This window comes from Cajanus cajan, chromosome 11 (genome assembly GCF_000230855.2).
Source record: "Cajanus cajan strain Asha chromosome 11, NIPB_CcT2T_4, whole genome shotgun sequence".
NCBI classification, from domain to species: Eukaryota; Viridiplantae; Streptophyta; class Magnoliopsida; order Fabales; family Fabaceae; genus Cajanus; species Cajanus cajan.
In genome coordinates, this window is record NC_138527.1 from 24,657,819 (window position 1) to 24,677,510 (window position 19,692).

At 39.8% G+C, this 19,692-nt stretch overlaps 2 protein-coding genes across 2 annotated transcripts; both read left to right on the top strand.

Moving 5' to 3' along the window:
* Positions 1 to 5,744: 5,744 nt before the first annotated feature.
* Positions 5,745 to 9,822, top strand: LOC109794065 (GDSL esterase/lipase At2g03980). Its single transcript, XM_020353529.2, has 5 exons — positions 5,745 to 6,078; positions 6,264 to 6,388; positions 7,328 to 7,549; positions 8,787 to 9,039; positions 9,484 to 9,822. The coding sequence occupies exons 1-5, from the start codon at positions 5,817 to 5,819 to the stop codon at positions 9,645 to 9,647; spliced, it is 1,026 nt and encodes a 341-aa protein (XP_020209118.1). The 5' UTR covers positions 5,745 to 5,816; the 3' UTR covers positions 9,648 to 9,822.
* A 4,833-nt stretch (positions 9,823 to 14,655) lies between these two features.
* On the top strand, positions 14,656 to 16,803 carry LOC145953464 (uncharacterized). The gene is made up of 2 exons (XM_083067423.1): positions 14,656 to 16,483; positions 16,610 to 16,803. Exons 1-2 carry the CDS (start codon positions 14,656 to 14,658, stop codon positions 16,801 to 16,803), a joined length of 2,022 nt encoding a protein of 673 aa, XP_082923549.1.
* Positions 16,804 to 19,692: the final 2,889 nt, after the last annotated feature.

Sequence of the window (19,692 nt, forward strand, 5' to 3'; positions counted from 1 at the left end):
AAAATCAGAAAAAACTGTCGAAGCAGCATAGTGGACTGTGGAGACAAATATCATCTCAAATCCCTAGAGAGGTTAAACTCGCATTGCCGAAGTGATCAGAAGACACGGACGCAGTCCCTGGAGAGGGCAAACCCACCTGCCGATGTTAAGACGCAGACCCTGGAGAGGGCAAACTCAACTGCCAAATGTTAAGCGGCAGAGCCTGGAGAGGCGGTACTCAATCATCAGTGATGTTAAAACACTGGTGTCTAGCTTCCAGCTCGGGCGTCGAGTGAGGCTAGGTCTGGAGAGACGGTACTCAACCATCAGCGTCATCAGAGGTGCGTTGGTGTCCAACTTCCGGCTCGGGCGGCGAGTGAGGTTGGGCCTGGAGAGGCAATACTTAATCATCAGTGTGATGTTAACACATTGGTGTCTAGCTTCCGGCTCGGGCGTCGAGTGAGGCTAGGTCTGGAGAGACGGTACTCAACCATCAGCGTCATCAGAGGTGCGTTGGTGTCCAACTTCCGGCTCGGGCGGCGAGTGAGGTTGGGCCTGGAGAGGCAATACTTAATCATCAGTGTGATGTTAACACATTGGTGTCTAGCTTCCGGCTCGGGCGTCGAGTGAGGCTAGGTCTGGAGAGACGGTACTCAATCACCAACGTCGCCAGAGGCACGTCGGTGTTCAACTTCTGGCTCGGGCGTCGAGTGAAGTTGACCCTGGAAAGGGTAAACTCAGCTACCGAGGATGTCAGAAGCGCCGAGGTATGCACCCACCTGGAGAGGCTACTCAACAATTTTCCACCGGAAGACACTACAAGTCAGAAGGTTGGCGTATTACCCGGACAATTGGGTCAACTCCTTTACTTGTCAATCGATACACCAAAAAGACCGTTTGACTAAGTAAAGGGGGGGCAGCTGTAGACCCCTAAAATTGTCCTGGTCGGAAATAAAGCTTGAAGACTCTCGAAGACTGAAGGAAGATCAGCCAGAAGGACTCCTGGAAGGCCCTAGGAGGGTTCTCTGTAGGTCTAGAGGTCTTAGAATAGCTCAAAATAAGGAAGTGGAGGGAATGAAGCCCAATACGGCCGTACTGAACTTAATACGGCCGTATTAAAGCTTCAATACGGCCGCAGTGAACTCAATACGGCGTATTGAAGTTTCTGAAACTTCAATACGGCCGTACTGAAATCAATACGGCCGTATTGAAGCTTCAATACAGCCGTATTAAACTCAATACGGCCGTATTGAAATTTCTGAATTTCAATACGGCCGTATTGAACTCAATACGGCCGTATTGAAGTTCAAAAATTTCAATACGGCCGTATTGCTTCTGTAGGCCGTATTGCGCCTATTCCCTATAAATATGACGTCAATTGGACGTCATTCCACACTTTTGGAGATAGTTTTAACCCTCTCCTTGAGTATTCTGGGGTTTTTGAGCAGTGTTCTGCCCTAGAAATCACTCGGAGAGTTGATCCGACAAAGTTTTTGAGCCCCGAGCCATTTTGCTTGAGGATCAAACCTAGTCGAAGGGAAATCCTCCGGATTTCCATAGTTAAAAGTTTTTAGGAAGGAGCGAGCGAGCTTGTAGAGCGAGGGAACGCCAAAAAGCTTTCCCAGTTTTACTCAATATATAAAAGCACGCTTCAAGAGGTTTCTTCTTAAATCCTTCCTTTTACTGCTTTCTGTGTGCATATTTAAACTGTCATCATGTAGATAATTAATTTATAATCGCTTATAATAAATAGGGGTAATTTAGTAATTTTACGCTGTTATTTTAGAAAATAATCTGTCATAGGGAACCCGAAAGGGGCGCTGTGGGGTGCTAACACCTTCCCCACGCGTAACCGACTCCCTTACCTGACTCTGGTTGTAATGGCCAAAGTTGATTTATAAAATCAATTGCCTTATCCCTTTTTCCAATGTTTTGAGTAAAACATTGGTGGCGACTCCACGAACCCTCCTTTTGCGAAAACCACTAATCCATAGAGGGTCCCGCTTGGGATTAATATGGATTGGTGAGACTTTTAATAAATAAATTGGATAAGATCGACAAGGTCTCAGTTTGAGAACAAGTCTTTCTAGTAATCCAATACATTTTCAAAACTAAAATAAAAGCGAGCTCGACCGTCTTCGCGACCGCCGAGGCCCGTTCGGGCCGGTGGCGACAGTGCTCGACCTCGGGTTTACGTGAAGGATTTGATTAAGATTCGTATTCGACCTTTAAGGACAGTACCGGGGTTCGTGCTCGACCTCGGGGTTTACGTGAATGATTTAATTAAGATTCGTATTTGACCTTTAACGAGAGTACCGGGGGTTCATACCCGACCTCGGGGTTTATGTGAATGATTTGATTAAGGTTCGTATTCGACCTTTGAGTAAGAGTACCGGGGTTCGTGCTCGACCTCGGGTTTACGTGAATGATTTGATTAAGATTCATATTCGACCTTTAAGGACAGTACCGTGGTTCGACCTCAACCTCAGATATTAATATTAAGGTTCGTATGCGACTTAAATAGAGTTTAGTGGACTTTCATAAGGTTTAAATTCTTCGGAATAAGCGTATTAAGGTTCGTATTCGACCTTAGAATAGAGTTAGGTAAGCCTTCACGAGGTTCATTTTCGACCTCAGGTAAGAATGTTTTAAGGTTGACCTCAAAATTTTAATGAGGTTCGTTCCTCGGGTAAGAGTGTTTAAGGTTCGTACTCGACCTTAGAATTTTAACGAGGTTCATTCTCGACCTCGGGTAAGAGTGTTTAAGGCTCGTACTCGACCTCAGAATTTTAACGAGGTTCGTTTTCGACCTCGAGTAGGAATGTTTAAGGTTCGTACTCGACCTAAGAATTTTAACGAGGTTCGTTTTCGACCTCGGGTAGGAATGTTTAAGGTTCGTACTCGACCTCAGAATTTTAACGAGGTTCGTTCTCGACCTCGGGTAAGAATGTTTAAGGTTCGTACTCGACCTCAGAATTTTAACGAGGTTCGTTCTCGACCTCGGGTAAGAGTGTTTAAGGTTCGTACTCGACCTCATAATTTTAAGGAGGTTCGTTCTCGACCTCGGGTAAAAATGTTTAAGGTTCATACTCAACCTCATAATTTTAACGAGGTTCGTTCTCGACCTCGGGTAAGAATGTTTAAGGTTCGTACTCGACCTCAGAATTTTAACGAGGTTCGTTCTCGACCTCGGGTAAGAATGTTTAAGGTTCGTACTCGACCTCAGAATTTTAACGAGGTTCGTTCTCGACCTCGGGTAAGAATGTTTAAGGTTCGTACTCGACCTCATAATTTTAAGGAGGTTCGTTCTCGACCTCGGGTAAGAATGTTTAAGGTTCGTACTCGACCTCAGAATTTTAACGAGGTTCGTTCTCGACCTCGGGTAAGAATGTTTAAGGTTCGTACTCGACCTCAGAATTTTAACGAGGTTCGTTCTCGACCTCGGGTAAGAATGTTTATGGTTCGTACTCGACCTCAGAATTTTAACGAGGTTCGTTCTCGACCTCAGGTAAGAATGTTTAAGGTTCGTACTCGACCTCAGAATTTTAACGAGGTGCGTTCTCGACCTCGGGTAAGAATGTTTAAGGTTCGTACTCGACCTCAGAATTTTAACGAGGTTCGTTCTCGACCTCGGGTAAGAATGTTTAAGGTTCGTACTCGACCTCAAAATTTTAACGAGGTTCATTCTCGACCTCGGGTAAGAATGTTTAAGGTTCGTACTCGACCTCAAAATTTTAACAAGGTTCGTTCTCGACCTCGGATAGGAACAAGGTTTGTTCTCGACCTCGGATAGGAATGTTTAAGGTTCGTACTCGACCTCAGAATTTTAAATGTTTAAATGTTTGTGGCCTGACCTTGGTCTTGCTTTCCTTGTGGTTTTCCACGATCCTGGTCACGGAAGGCGGAGTGTTCTCCCATCTGGATGTATCCAGCAGCACGGGCGCTAGCTCGTCCATGTCGCGAGGAGCTTTGCGACATAGGCTGTCGACAAACGGTCCGAGCTTGAGTGCCATGAGCATGTCGTGTAGGGCGACCTCGGGATTCAAATTTCAAATTTTCACCGAGATGCTGACAAAGCATTGCATGAACGTCCGTAGTGGTTCGTCATCGCTCCGTCTAAGGCTGGCTAGAGCAGCTGACGTTATGTGATGAGGCTGACTTGTCGCATACTGCGCTGTGAACCGTCTGACCAGGGTGCCGAAGCTGTCAATTGACTCGGCGGGTAGCTGGGTATACCAGTTGAGTGCAGCCCCCTTGAGCGAGGTTGGAAAAACCCTGCACAATATAGCATCCTCATTAGTATAGAGGTTTACCTGGGTGGTGTATAGATTGATATGCTCGTCCGAGTCGGTTGTGTCGTCGTAGCGGTCGAGGTGGAAAGGCTTTCGCCCAAAGGGGAGAGGTGTCTCCATGATACCGTCCACGAAAGGATGACGGCGGAAGGTTGTCTGATTCCCCGTGCCGTGGGCAGGGGCGTTGCTGACGTCGTGCGTCGACCTGTTCGTCGCGCGCGTGAGACTGATGTGTGGGAGGCTTGGGAGTCGGTGCCCTAGCCGCTGTTGGCGGTTGTGAAACCGAGTGCCCTTCGTCCTTATTCAGCTTACTCTGCGGGGGGGGTTGATCTAAGGGACGCCGAAGGAGTTGGGTGTGAATGCACTCGTTCTCGGCGCATAGTGCCGCTAGGTCAGCTTCATTAGCGGTGCACGTTGCTGCTAGATCAGTTTCGTGCTTGGCACGCATGCTTTGTAGGTCGGCGGCGTGTTGTTTCCGCATCTGTTCGACCTGGTCGATCAGCCTCCTCAATGTTGCTGCATCCCTATCCATGGTAGTTGAGCGATCTAGGTCGTCTGTTGCGCGTCTATTATGGCTTCTAGTGAAAACCATAAGAATGGCCGATAAGAGCTGGTCTTGATCGGCCCCACGGTGGGCGTCAAATGTTCTTACCGGAAATCTGCTGTAGAGCTGATCCGCCGGGTAAGATCGGCGAGCCTCCTTCACTGGTACGCTGGTGCTCCAAGATGGGGGTGGTACCTGCAAAAGAGACTCCGATGCTAAAGTTAGTGTTTGTGGGAGTATGAGTCTCGTATAAATAATGCACATACCTTTGTGTGAATTAGGATTGTCTTGGGCCTTGAGCCTGAGATAAGACATGATATGATAAGATATGATATGATATGATAAGATATCATATGATATGATATGATACGATACGATATGATGAGATATGATATGATATAATTGGAGGGCGGTTCTGATCTGGGACGAGATCCCCGGGTTCGGGAATGATCTGCCCAAATACCGGGCCCCAAATACCGGGCTAACGTCGCTCAGCGTGTGCCCGGGGTGGCTTTGTATCGCTAATCCGGGCTCGGAGCCCGGGTGCGAAGTACGGTCAGTACACAAATAAACATTGGTGACGACATCTCCCTATTTTTCAATGTATTTTTATGATCTCGTGATAATGCAAGTTGCTACAAATCTTATAATTAATTTTTTATTATGAAACACAACAGTTAATTTTTATATAATATTATTAAGAATATAATATAAAAGAAATAATTAATATTACATTGAAAAATTAAGATGAAAATTATTTAAACTCTTATAATACTTATTCTGAGACAGACGAATATTAAATATTTTAATTTCTTATATTGCACTTGTTTTAATTTTTAAAGCTATGTTCAGTTATTTACTTTTAGTACTTCTGATTTTTTTTTCTTTTTTTAGTGAGTCATCTGGCTATAAAACCCGAAGCAATCGTTCCACAATCACCACCTTGAATATTTTATTACATTCAAACCCACCATCTTGGCTTCTCTTCTCATACACTGAATATGGTCCCAAACATGAATACCCTCTATCTCATCACCCTTTGTTTTGTGATCACTTTGCTCTTTACCCTATCATCAGCAATGAACTCATATCACTCAAAAAAGATTCCAGCTATGTATGTTTTTGGTGATTCACTTGTTGACTGTGGAAACAACAACCATCTTCCAAGCGGAGGACCAAATTATCTTCCTTTCGGAATAGACTTCATTGGTCGCAAACCCACCGGTCGAGCTACTAATGGAAAAACTCTGGTTGATTTCGTTGGTAACATATGCTGGTTTCATTCGGAATAGACTTCATTGGTCGCAAACCCACCGGAATAGACTTTCATTACTTTGTGCCCTTTGTGTTGTTTTCAATTGTTACATGAATTCATTCATGATACAATTTTTTTAGTACGTGTTTCCAGTTTCCACAAATTATTAACTCATTTCTTTCTTCCAATGAAGCCATGCATCTAGGACTACCCTTTGCCCCTCCCTTCTTGGGTCTTTCAAATCATAGAAGGAACAAAATCAGCACAGGAATTAATTATGCATCTGGTGGGTCCGGAATTCTCCCAGAAACCAACAACGTAAGTGTAACGTAACCCCCCCCCCCCCCCCTCTTTTTTAGTAGAAAAGAAATATTGTGGAGAGAAAAGCAAGAGATAGAAAATAAATAAATAAATAAAAGTAAATTTGTTAAGTTAAATAATTAATTATTTTATCGATAGTCGATGTGGGATTTAGATTTTTCGCAATACACCCCTCAAGTTTGAGTTTGATAATGGTGAGTAACCTGATACCAACTTAGAATAGTAAGTTATAGATCTAACTTAATCCTACAAGACAATCTTGAAAGGTGAGAGTTATCATCCATTTATATATTCTTTAATTATCTTATTTCTAGTTGACGTGGGACTTACGGTTTTACAAATAAATAATTATCGTTAATAGTAAATTTTGGTATGATATAAATACATTTTTAGTGACTATTATATATTAATTATTAATATTTTTATTAAATAATAAAATAAAAAAAATTAATTTATTGTCATTAAATAATTATCAGTAATAATCTTGTAGTGAGTATTTTTAATTTTAAATTTGATTTATGTGGATATGTAATAAATAAATAAATAAAGATCTAAAAGAAAAAAGAAAAAGTGAGATCCATTAATTTTTTTCTTTTTATTTTTTCTCTATATTTATTATACAAACATTTTTATTTCTGATTTATTTCCTTTCCTTAATTTTTGTATTTTCGTTCACCCTATTTGTTAGTTAATTATTTCTTTTTTCCAGTTTTGGAAGTTGGTGAACATTTTTTATTAAGTTAATCTCCATACATTGTCAGTGTAAAGTTTTTTACATTAATAATTAATTATATTTTTTAAATTATTTTATTTTATTTTATTTTTTATTAAATAAATAAATGACGTGACACTATTAAAATATATGATTAGTTGTAAACAGGCAATTAACTCTTTTTTATTTTGTTTCGGAAGTTCATGCATGTACCATTGTTGCAGGATACGCGTTTGACACTTGACAAACAGATAAAGTTCTTCCATAGGACTGTTAAGCATAATTTGCCAAAGCTGTTCAATGAGAAAGAGAAGTTGGAGAAGCACATGTCTGAATCCTTGTTTTTTGTCTCTACGGGGGTGAATGATCACTTCTCAAATGGAACCTTCCGTGGCAACAGAAAATTTGCTTTGTTCCTGCTAAATCAATTCTCCCTACGTATCCAGGTAATTGTGAATTCAATAATTTTTATTAAGAGAAAATGATAAATTGTATAAATAAAAATATCTCATTGAAAATGAACCAAATTCACGTATTGCTATTTAAAAGACTATTTTCAATTCATTAGTTTTCATAATTATTCATACTTGTTTCTATTTCCTTTGCCATACCATAACCATAATTATGACTGAAGATTAATTTCACCCTCAATGTCTTATAATATCTACAACCATAATATTAAAGTTTAGTCCTTAGTTAACTATAGTTAACATTCTGTCAGAAGTTAGTTTTGCTTAGCTCACAACATACATAAACATGCATATTGTCAACTAAATAAAATTAACCTCTAATAAGAATACTAACTATGATTATAACATAATGCCAACTATAGTTAAATAAAGACTAAGCAGTTTACAAAAGATAGGCCTATATAGTTTAAAGCCATTAACTGAACAAAATGTGGAAAACAAATCAAGAAAAATTATATTATTTTCGTAAACAATATTCTTGCACAAATTAAGACATCTATCTTCGGGGGCATATTACATGCCCGTTTTTAGGCAAACATACATGAAAAGATAAAAACCTTTATTTGTTCATTTATATACTTTAGATCCATATCTTAATCACATTCAATAGTTAATTTTTATTTATTCATTCAATAATTAAAATTTAATTCCACCGGATCAAATTTTAATTTATAATTGATAAAAGCCAAGTAGGTGGTGGGTCTATGCATGGCAGCAACTTAGTATAGGTCCAGTAGTTATAATTAATTTATTGCATGATGAAGTCGTATTCAATTTTTCCATGACTTTTTATGGAATCTATTGTTTCTTCACGTGTTGTGTTTGCAATATCTAGAGATGACAAGTTTCAGAAATAGGTGACAACTCGACACGTGTGTAATATTTGCAAAAAATAAAACTGTCCAAGCTTTTATTCCTTAGAATGAGAATAGAACCAAATTAGATACATAGAAAAGGAAAATTATAAACGTACAGTGTTGAAAATGAGAAGGCTAAGAGGAAAATTTAATAGAAATTAATTATATGCTATATCATACTAATCAACAAGAATGGGACCTTAACTATTTATGTATGCCTGGTATCACTGAGTGAACAGTTCCATATATATGAATTTTCTCTTTCAAAGATTCAATCTAGATTTCATATGTTTGCATTATTTGTCAGCAATAATATCACAAACGGGAAATTTCTTTCATTGTTAATTTTGTGGCAGAGATTGCATCGTCTGGGAGCAAGAAAATTTTTTGTGAACAACGTTCCTCCAGCAGGGTGCTTTCCATCAAAAGCTGTGCATGAAACACCAAGAGGAAAATGTAATGAGAAAATAAACAAGGGAATCTCCTTTTACAATAGGAGGTTGCCTCAATTACTTCATGACCTCCAATCCAAGCTTCCTGGCTTCACCTTTGTACTTGCTGATCTCTTCGGGTTCCTTTTGGAGATGAGGGAAACTGGAATAAATCATGGTAAGAATAAGAAAGCTAATTAAATGATCAAAGATCAAAGGACGTTTCTATGTATTTCTTCAAAAATATTTTTGGAATAAAATAAAAAAGAATATAAAATTATTTTTCATAACTCATAACTAATAACTAATAAAAGAGAATTTTTATAAATTAATTTATTTATAAGTTAATTTTAACTTATGAAACAACTTATTTTAGTTTTTCTTCATCCTTTTCTCTCTAAAAAGATGTTTTTAGAGAAATTTACTTAAATATACCCCTTAATCAAAATGTGACTTAATAGTTTGTATTTGTTGAAAATTTTACATCAGGTGATATAAAATATTGAAGTGAAAATAATTTTCATATTATATATCAATTTTGTTAGGTTTAGTTAGATATAAACTCACTTTTGTATTAATATATATAGCACACTTTAATAACCATAACTACTTTCCTTTGCAGGGATTCTGGAAACATGGAAACCTTGCTGTCCCAATACCATTTATGGTGATCTCCAATGCCGTCCCAATGATGTTCCTTGTCCAAACAGGAACACTCATCTTTTCTTTGATAATCACCCTACCCAAATTGTTAACCAAATATTTGCAAGCCTTTACTTCAATTAGGGACTATTTGCAAGCAGTCGGACATCAAATTGTTCGACCATGCCCAGTTCTCTTTAGTGTGAGCACTTTTTTTTATTTAAAAATAAATAAATTATTATCAAAATCGAAGCTAAAGTAATTGCTTATAGTAAATGTAAGGAGATAGTACAGATGAAACACCATCTTGAGGTATATATATTCGGTCTTCCAATCTTTATATCTAAAATAATAAAATGGATCATCTTTTGGATATCTTAATTATATGTAATACATAATTAATTATACATGTACATCCATATATTAAATAACTATTTAATAAATTATCATTTAAGCACTACAAGAAATGTTACATATAATAGTGACATATAAAAAGTGTTATTATAAATATAATATATGTAATTATAAATTTATTTGACATATAATAACACTCAACTTTAGTGTTGAGATTCAACAATATATATTATGTGACACCATAGTCATCACACTATGCTAGACAATTGCCTAATCTGGATAAAAGATATTGACATATTTGACAATCATCATGACATTTCACACAATTGTATTGAACAAAATACTCCATGAATAATTCTTTTTGAAATTGTCAATCATCTTTAAGATCGATGATTGTCCTCCTAAATCAACATAAAATTTTTCATTATATTTCGTAATCATTCACATTTTCTAAAAAAAACTTTCTAGATCATTAATCACTAAATTGTTTTAAGTGAAAGATGATTAATTATGAAGTTCTTATTATACATTTTGCAAACTTTTTATTATACATTTGCAATCGATTTTTCAAACATTTCCTAACAAATTTCAAATTGGGCCAATTTCCTTCCCTTATTGGGCTAAAATGAGCCCTTTTTTCATCTTCAAATGGGGCAAGTTGACCCTTTTTAAAAAAATTTAAAAAAAATGTCATTAGATTGATTGGACCGTAGTTGCCTCTTCTCATTAACTTTTGATAACTAGAATATCATGTAAGAGTTTGTTTGGATTCTCCTTTGTGTTCTGGCAATTGCGTTTTGTCTTTTAACTTATTATTTTCATGAATTAAGTTATGGAATCATTTGTTTACTGATTAAATGTTCCTAAATTAATTTTCAAAAGTATTAAATTATTAGCACAAGCAATTCGAAATTTCTAAAATGTGTTGAAACATTTAACCTTCCGCAAACAGAAGCTTGTAAAATAAGACTTGTTATCGGATGAATTACAATATTTTTTTGAGGAACAATTAATTATCCATGGATTGTGGAATGAGCTGTGGGCCTGTGGCAATAGTGTTGTGGGGTGCTAACTTCCAATGCCATGGCCTACGGGTGTCATTACTATATTAACACATGGTCGATGAAACAAAGTTAAAAGGTTTACTACAACTAAAAAAGAGGACAATGATGTTGAAAAGCTCAGTGGTGCATCCATTGTGGGAAATGTTTGAAGTCGCAAGTCATCATTTGGATCCTTTGAGATTTACTTAAAGTGATGTTTGTTTTCACAAAAACTTTTCAATAAAAAATGTTGATGCCATTCTCACACCTATCAATTATTTCAACAAAGGTTGATGCAAACTTCTAGAAATTAATTTTCTGATTATTAAAATTTTAACACTTCTAGAAACAAGTTTCCAAAATGTATTTAATTAATACATTCTGCAAATCATATTATGAAACATTATTCAGTTAACCAAATGACGATCCATATAGCTAAAAAAGAGTGGAAGTATTTTGCTTTCCAAAACTTATTTACAAATAATCGATTAGCAAGAAGAGATGAAAAGAAATAGATCTTAAACTCTATCCCAATAAACAATTTAAATAAAAAAAACATTAGCATATAAAGCAATAAAAGAGTTTAGGGATAAGATAGTGTCCTGTATGTTGTTACATGTTTCACAGTCACTAAACCAATGCAAATTTTAGAATATATGCAGCAAATTGTATTTATATACATATTTTTACATATAAATTTTATATTTAATATATACTGTGTATATTAGTTTATGCAATCTAATTATTAATTTAATAGCTTAACTGGTTATTAAACTCAATACATTAATCAGGTTAATAATCGATCCAAATTTTAAAAGACTTATAAAAACATCAACCTTAAAAATTTTGTTCTTGCCAATTACAACTTCTAACCAATACAACTAATAACACATTAAAGTATAACATTATATCTAACGCGAAGGTTTTATTAAGGTTAAGCATAAGATTTTACGATATCTAACTTGAAGGTTTTGTTAACGTTAAATTAAATAGATTTAAATATATTTATAGTCTCTTAAAGGGGTGTATTTGTTTAGGATTTCGTAGAATTTTAAAAGACTCTTTTTTGAGTAAAAAAGTCCATTGGTATTCAATCAGGATTTTATGTCACTTAAAAACAATCCAGTGATATTCAATCTGGATTTTCAAGATTTTTTAAAGAGTCCATTAAAATCTACTTGTATTCATTTGAGATTTTTTACAACTTAAAAACAATCTATTGGTATTCAAAAATATAAGGATTTTAAAGGATTGTTGTGTGAGAGGGATTTTGAAGGACTTTCTAGTGTTATCTATAAATACCATATTCATAAAACAATCTAATCCAAACCCATCAGATTTTGAAGGATTGTTTGAAGTGATTTTTCAAGTGTTTCAAGAATTTTCAAGTGAGTTTTTCATTTTTTTTTCAATGCTTCTGTCTTCTCCATTTTTTCTCTACTAATAATACTACACTATTATTCATTGCTCATATATAATATTGTAGTACTGTTCTCATCCCATTCCCCTATTTTGTGAAACTCTGATATGTAAATAATAGTGTCATTGACTTGCTTTACTTTTCTGTTCGTTCTCTTCAATTGACTTGCTTTATTTTATTCTATGTAGTTGAATTTGTTCCTTTATATAACAAAAAAAATGCTTGAAATTTCAACTTTTAAGTGGTAATTTTTTTATAACACACGTCAAGAAAAGAAAAAGGTGAAAGATGAAATTGATATCATAATCTCTACAATATATATATATATATATATATATATATATATATAAGATGAATTTGTTAGGGTTTCTGTGAGTAGAATGAGATGAAAATAGATCTTAGTTGGGGGAAGAACCCTCTCAGCATAAAAACTGCGAACTCTCTCCTTCCCTTGAATTTGTTACTTTTATCCCTCCTCCTTTTATGACTCAACAATTATTTTATTTTTTTTACTATGAATTTTTATTTTTATTTTTATATTATGAAATTAAGATTTTTTTTATATTTTAAAAAAAGAAAATTAACATAAGACATTACAATATCTAATTTTTTAAGGTTTAGGATTTATGTCTTCATTAGCTTATTTTTTAAAAAAGGAAATATTGTTAAAATATTTGTTAGAATAATATACATTTATAAATATCGTTAAAAATTATCATATAATATATAACTAAAATAATATATATATATATATATATATATATATATATATATATATTCTCTATATCTAAATAATTTCTTTTATATAAAAAAAATTATATATCTAAATATTTTCTCATATCGAATATACTGATTTTTTTTATATAAAAAATTATCTCATGTTTCTATATTTTCGTTTTTACATGTTTTTTTTTTATAATGACTGAGGTATTTGATCTATTTGGATAGTCAAGATATACCTAGTCTTGTATAATTAGTGTGCTTCTAAAAATAATAATATAATTTTATTGATTTTGTCTCTTATCCATAATTATTTATATAACTAGTTTTCAACATATATTGTTTTAGTAATTCAAATGAGAGATTCACAAGGAAATAATAAAGAAAAATGAAAAGAGAAAGAAAACTATGAAGCTTGGACCAAGGAAGATTCCGATGAATTGTTACAATTGATAGTGGATACTATAAAAAGAGTATAGGATATTATGAAGAATTATTATTATTATTATTATCTAGACATTATTATTTTTTTATTTATTATTTTTGTCTTTGACTCTTTTTAAATTTGAATGTGATTTTTTTTTAAATCTTATTAAATGTCAAAACTCCACAAAATCCATTAAAATCCTGATTTAAGTCTTGTAGAATCTTACAAAATCTTAAAAGTCATGAAAATCCTGCAAAGTCTTTTAAAATCCACAGAATTTTTTTTAACTAAAAAAGTCCTTTAAAATCCTAATCCAATACACCCCCTAAGTTTATTTTGTTCCTTTAAATTTAAAATTGTTGTTTTTAATTTTTATAATTTCAAAAAATCTTATTTTAATCTTTATATTCAAATTTTATTAAGAAATTTATCAAATATGATTGTTTCTCTTAATGAAAACATCACATTAAATCTAATTGACATTACGTAACTGTCTTAACTTATTACTTATAAATATATTATTGATAGTACGAGAGACTAAAACAAGATTTTTAAAAATTACAGAGACTAAAAACAACAATTTTATATTTAAAGAACTAAAAATAAATTTATTTAAAATTTGAGAGACTAAAAACGTATTTAAACTAAATAAATATATTTATTATCACTCAACTAATTAAAATCATTACTAATTTGACTTTTAAGAGTTTAAAATGATGGTGTACTGACCGCATTTCGCACCCGGGCTCTCAGCCCGGGTTGACATTATAAGGGTCATCCCGGGCACGCGTTGAACAACGTCAGCCCGGAATCCAGACAGATCACGCCCGAGCCCGGAGATCTCGTTGCAGGCCAAAACCGTTCTCCAATTATACCATATTATGTCACAACGTGATCATATCATATTATATGATATCGTATCATATCATATCTTATCTCAGGCCCAAGACAACCCTAATTCACACAAAGGTATGTGCATTATATATACGAGACTCATACTCATACAAACCCTAACTTTGGCATCGGAGTCTCTTTTGCAGGTACCTCCCCCATCTTGGAGCACCAACACATCAAGCAAAGGAGGCTCACTGATCTTACTGGGCAGACCATCCCTACGGCCAAATTCCGGTAAGAACATTTGGCGCCCACCGTGGGGTCGATCAGACCAAGCTCTCATCGGCCACCTGCATGGTTTCTACCAGAAGCCATATTAGACGAGCAACAGATAACACAAGCAACTCAACTACCATGGACAACGATACCGCGACCCTGAGGCGTTTGGTCGAACAAGTCGAGCAGATGCGGCGACAGCACGACGCCGACCTCCAGAATATGCGTGCCCAGCATGAGAATGATCTCGCGGCGATGCGCACAGCTAACGAAGCAGACCTAGCGGCGCTACGCGCCGAGAACAAGCGCATCCGCGCCCAGCTCCCTCGGTATCGCCCCGGCCAGCCACCGCACGACAGCGGTGATCATGAGGAGGAGGCGCATTCAGCCCCCCATTCCCAAGCAACCACCAAGGCACCACATTCACAGCCCGCCACGCACCGGTCTCATGCATCAACACACAGATCAGGGCAGGGCACTAGCAAGGCCCCCACTCATGTCTCCGAGGGCCAAGAGCCTTTCCGCCGTCATCCCTTTGTGAACGGCATCATGGAGACTTCGTTACCCCGCGGGTGGAAGCCCCTCCACCTCGACCGCTACGACGGTACTACAGACCCCGATGAGCACGTCGACGCGTACACGACTCAGGTAAACCTTTACACTAACAGTGACGCTATACTGTGCAGGGTCTTCCCGACCTCGCTTAAAGGACCCGCGCTCCATTGGTACACCCAACTGCCGACAGGGTCCATTGACAGTTTCGCCACCTTGGTGCGGCGGTTCACGGCACAGTACGCCACCAGCCGACCTCACCACACAACCTCGGCCGCCTTGGCCAACCTCAGACAGAATGACGACGAGCCCCTACGGGCCTTCATGGAGCGCTTCTCTAACATATCAGTCCGGATCCGAAATCTAAACCCGGAAGTCGCCCTACACGCCATGCTCATGGCACTGAAACCCGGATCGTTCATCGACAGCCTATGTCGCGACGCCCCTCGCGATATGGACGAACTGCGCGCCCGCGCCGCCGGCTACATTCAAATGGAGGAGCACGCGGCCTTCCGCGACCAGGTTCGCGGTAAGGGCCCCGCTAAACCAGAACAGGGCCACAAAGACAAGGTTAAAGTCAACAACGACAACCAATTCAAGAAGTCAGCCAGGACAAACAGAGCCGGGAGGTACGACTTCTACACCCCTCTGAACGCCCCAAGAGTCCACATTTTGGAGGAAGCTAGTAACAACAACCTGCTAGACCTCCCACCACCCGGCCACACACCAAACAGTGCTGACAAGTCCAAACACTGTCAGTATCACAGAAACTATGGCCATACCACAGACGAGTGCTGCACACTCCGGGACTGCATCGAGGAACTCATCCAAGCAGGTCACCTTGGCCACTACATTCAGCGACAGCCAGGCTCCCGAGGTGGCTCCGGAGGCCGGGGACGCGGGAGAGGCCGCGGATCAGGAGCTCGGGGGGACCTACCCATAGGACCTCAGCAAAACGCCAATGGCGCAGTACAGGCTGAAATAAGCCAGGAGACCGAACCAGCCCCCCTGCGAGGAATAATCAACACAATTGCAGGCGGCTTCGCCGGAGGAGGTGCCAGCAGCTCAACCCGAAAAAGACACCTCCACAGTATCAACTGCGCCCATTCCACTGCCTCGATCCCCTACAAGAGCTCACCACCAATCTCTTTCTCCGACGAGGACTACGTAGGGATCAGCCCCAATCAGGATGACCCCATGGTCATCGGGGTAGAAATTGCAAACTGGGAAGTCCAAAAGACACTCATCGATCAGGGGAGCTCGGCAGACATCCTGTATTGGCCAACTTTCCTCAAGCTCGACGTCCCTCACTCTCTCATCCAGCCGCATACAGAGCCCCTAGTTGGCTTCGCCGGTGAACGGGTCCACACCCGCGGATACGTGGACCTGCTCGCAACCTTTGGCACACCCCCGGACGCTAGAAGAATCATGGTCCGATACCTCCTCGTGGAGGTCAACACCTCCTATAACATCATAATAGGGAGGCCGACCTTAAATCATCTCGGCGCGGTGGTGTCCACCCCGCACCTCACCATGAAGTTCCCAGGAAAGGACGGAAAAATTATCTCTGTCAGAGCAAACCAGAAGACAGCTCGGCAATGCTACGCCGAAAGCCTGAGGATCTCCGCGTCCGGCAAGGAGGGCACGAAGAGTCCCCCCACTACATGCCCCTAAACTCTAATTTCACATTTGTAAAAGCAAAACCGCGCACTCTTTTCCCGCCTCCGTCCTAAACGGAGAGGGTTTTTAACGAGGTACGGCAAGATTATCTAATAATATTCTCCTTTTCGCTCACTCATTGCATTTCCTTAAAAATTACCGCATCAATTACTGTAAACACGAAAATAGAACCCCAATAATCCAATCGCGCGCGTAAAACCCGAGGTCGAGTACGAACCCTGATATTCTTGATAAAGGTCGAGTTCGAACCTTAAAAATGCAAACCCGAGGTCGAGTACGAACCCCGGTATCCTTGATAAAGGTCGAGTTCAAACCTTAAAAATGCAAACCCGAGGTCGAGTACGAACCCCGGTATCCTTGATAAAGGTCGAGTTCGAACCTTAAAAATGCAAACCCGAGGTCGAGCACGAACCCCGGTATCCTTGATAAAGGTCAAGTTCGAACCTTAAAAATGCAAACCCGAGGTCGAGCACGAACCCCGGTATCCTTGATAGAAGGTCAAGTTCGAACCTTAAAAATGCAAACCCGAGGTCGAGCACGAACCCCGGTATCCTTGATAGAAGGTCGAGTTCGAACCTTAAAAATGCAAACCCGAGGTCGAGCACGAACCCCGGTATCCTTAATAAAGGTCGAGTTCGAACCTTAAAAATGCAAACCCGAGGTCGAGCACGAACCCCGGTATCCTTGATGGAAGGTCGAGTTCGAACCTTAAAAATGCAAACCCGAGGTCGAGCACGAACCCCGGTATCCTTGATAAAGGTCGAGTTCGAACCTTAAAAAGGCAAACCCGAGGTCGAGCACGAACCCCGACACTCTCGTTAAAGGCCGAACACGAACCTTAACCCATTCATTCGCAAAAATCTGAGGTCCAGTTCGAACCTTAATCAAACGTCAAATCCGAGATCGAGTACGAACCCCGACACTTTCTTCAAAGGTCGAGTCCGAACCTTAATGGAACCCGCTCGCAATTTACGAAGTCAAGTGCAAACCTCGACGCTCTTGTCAAAAGTCAAGGTCGAACCCTAGTAACTCATTCGGAGGTCGAGTCCCGACACCCGAAATCGAGTTCGATCCATGACAAAACATGCATGACCCTAAACTTAAGGGCGGACATGGACCACTTATCCAACCTACTACACTCCGGCTTGAGGTCGGCGCAATACCTCGACGCTAATAAATCAAGGATATCAAGCCTCTACAGAGACACTCACCCAAACAGAAGTTCGAAGTCACGCCCGAACCTCGTTTAGCATACAAGGTCGAGTATGAACCTCGATGCTCCCCCTTAAAGGTCGAGTCCGAACCTAACCATGTCGCCTAATTCAAAATCCGAGGTCGAATACGAATCTCAACACACACACGAATTCTCCCTTAAAGGTCGATACCAAACCACTAACCTGAGGACAACTTTGAACCCTGGCAAAGCACACCCCACTCTCGATATCGGGGTCGAATTCGAACCCCGGCACGACCAACTTAGGATTGAATTCTGACCTTGACTCCAGCCTAGGGTCATTTATAAACTCTCACAACAATTACAAAGTCACAATTTGAGATCAAATACGAATCTTAACACATTCCTCTACGGCCGAGTCCGAACTTCCACGAAAAACCCTACTGAACAAGCAACTAAGGCCGACCTCGAATCTCGACGTCACTAGCGCAAGATAAAAGGTATCACCCGATACAAAAGCATATAACAGACGCCAAACATGCGCTTCAAACAGCGCGAACAGCCAAAATTAAACCCAAAACGAACAAAGTAGAGCAACATGCATACATGTATACAAGCAAAGTTCACAAGATTCAGTACATCAATTCACGCCAAAGAGAAAGGAAACCAAAATTACAAAGAAAACCTAAGCGGAGGCATTTTCACTGGAACTGTCGTTAACATCGTCCTCCGAAACAATCCTCCCACGACGGACCACCTTCTCCACATGCATCGAGGAGAAGTCGAACCCGGGAGCAAGAAGTCGTGCCTGACGGGCAGCCTTCTGAAAGCCCCTCTTATGCTCTGCCACGACGGAGCGCTCCATCTCGACGAGCCGTCCTTCCACGGCCGCTTTCCCCGCTGCCAGCTCCACGAGCTCTACTCTCAGCGTAGCAATCTCATCCTCTCGACCACCCAGAATGGCCTCACTGCGGAGACGCTCCTCAGCCGCCGCTTCCAACTCCCCCTTTAGAGAGGCCACAGCATCCTCTAAGACCCGCACCTGGTCACGGGAGGACGTCACCTCGTCCTCCAAAGAACGGGCCTCCGCCCGAGAAAAAGCGGCGAGCCCCTGCAGCTCCCCCACTCGAGAAGCATAAGCCTCATTGGACTGCAATGCAATCTCAAGAGATTTCTGCACCCGCGCAAGGTCGCTACGCGCGGTCCGGAGCTCAGCCTCCCGCTGCTTCGCCTCATCAAGAGCCGCGGTGAGAGTCTTGTTATCCTCCCTCAGGATCTTGTTCGCCTCCTTCCATGGCTGAAGCCGGCCCTTCACCTTAGCCAGCTCCTGCTCTCGCTTAGCCAGCTCCTGCTGCTGCTTGGCCAAGTCTTCTCGCTGCTGGCCCCACTTGGGTTTCCAGTGACTCATTATGCCTATCACCCTCTGCAGCATGACCTGGGCAGCATCAAAACTGTCCTCGGGACCGATCCTGTCAATCAATCCCTGGTCCTCGGAGCTCAACGAACCCTGAGGAAAGAACCTCTCCGCGGTCACCCCCGCGCTCCATAATGAATCCATACCGGCGGACGCGCTCACGTGATCCAGCCGCATCGTATCTATCCCCTTCCCAAAGCGATGGGACAGATATTGGGTCCGGGAAGGCCCCTGCGATGAGCCCGCTTGCAAACACCAGTCCCGCATCACAAATAGATAAGGAGACATGCGAGAA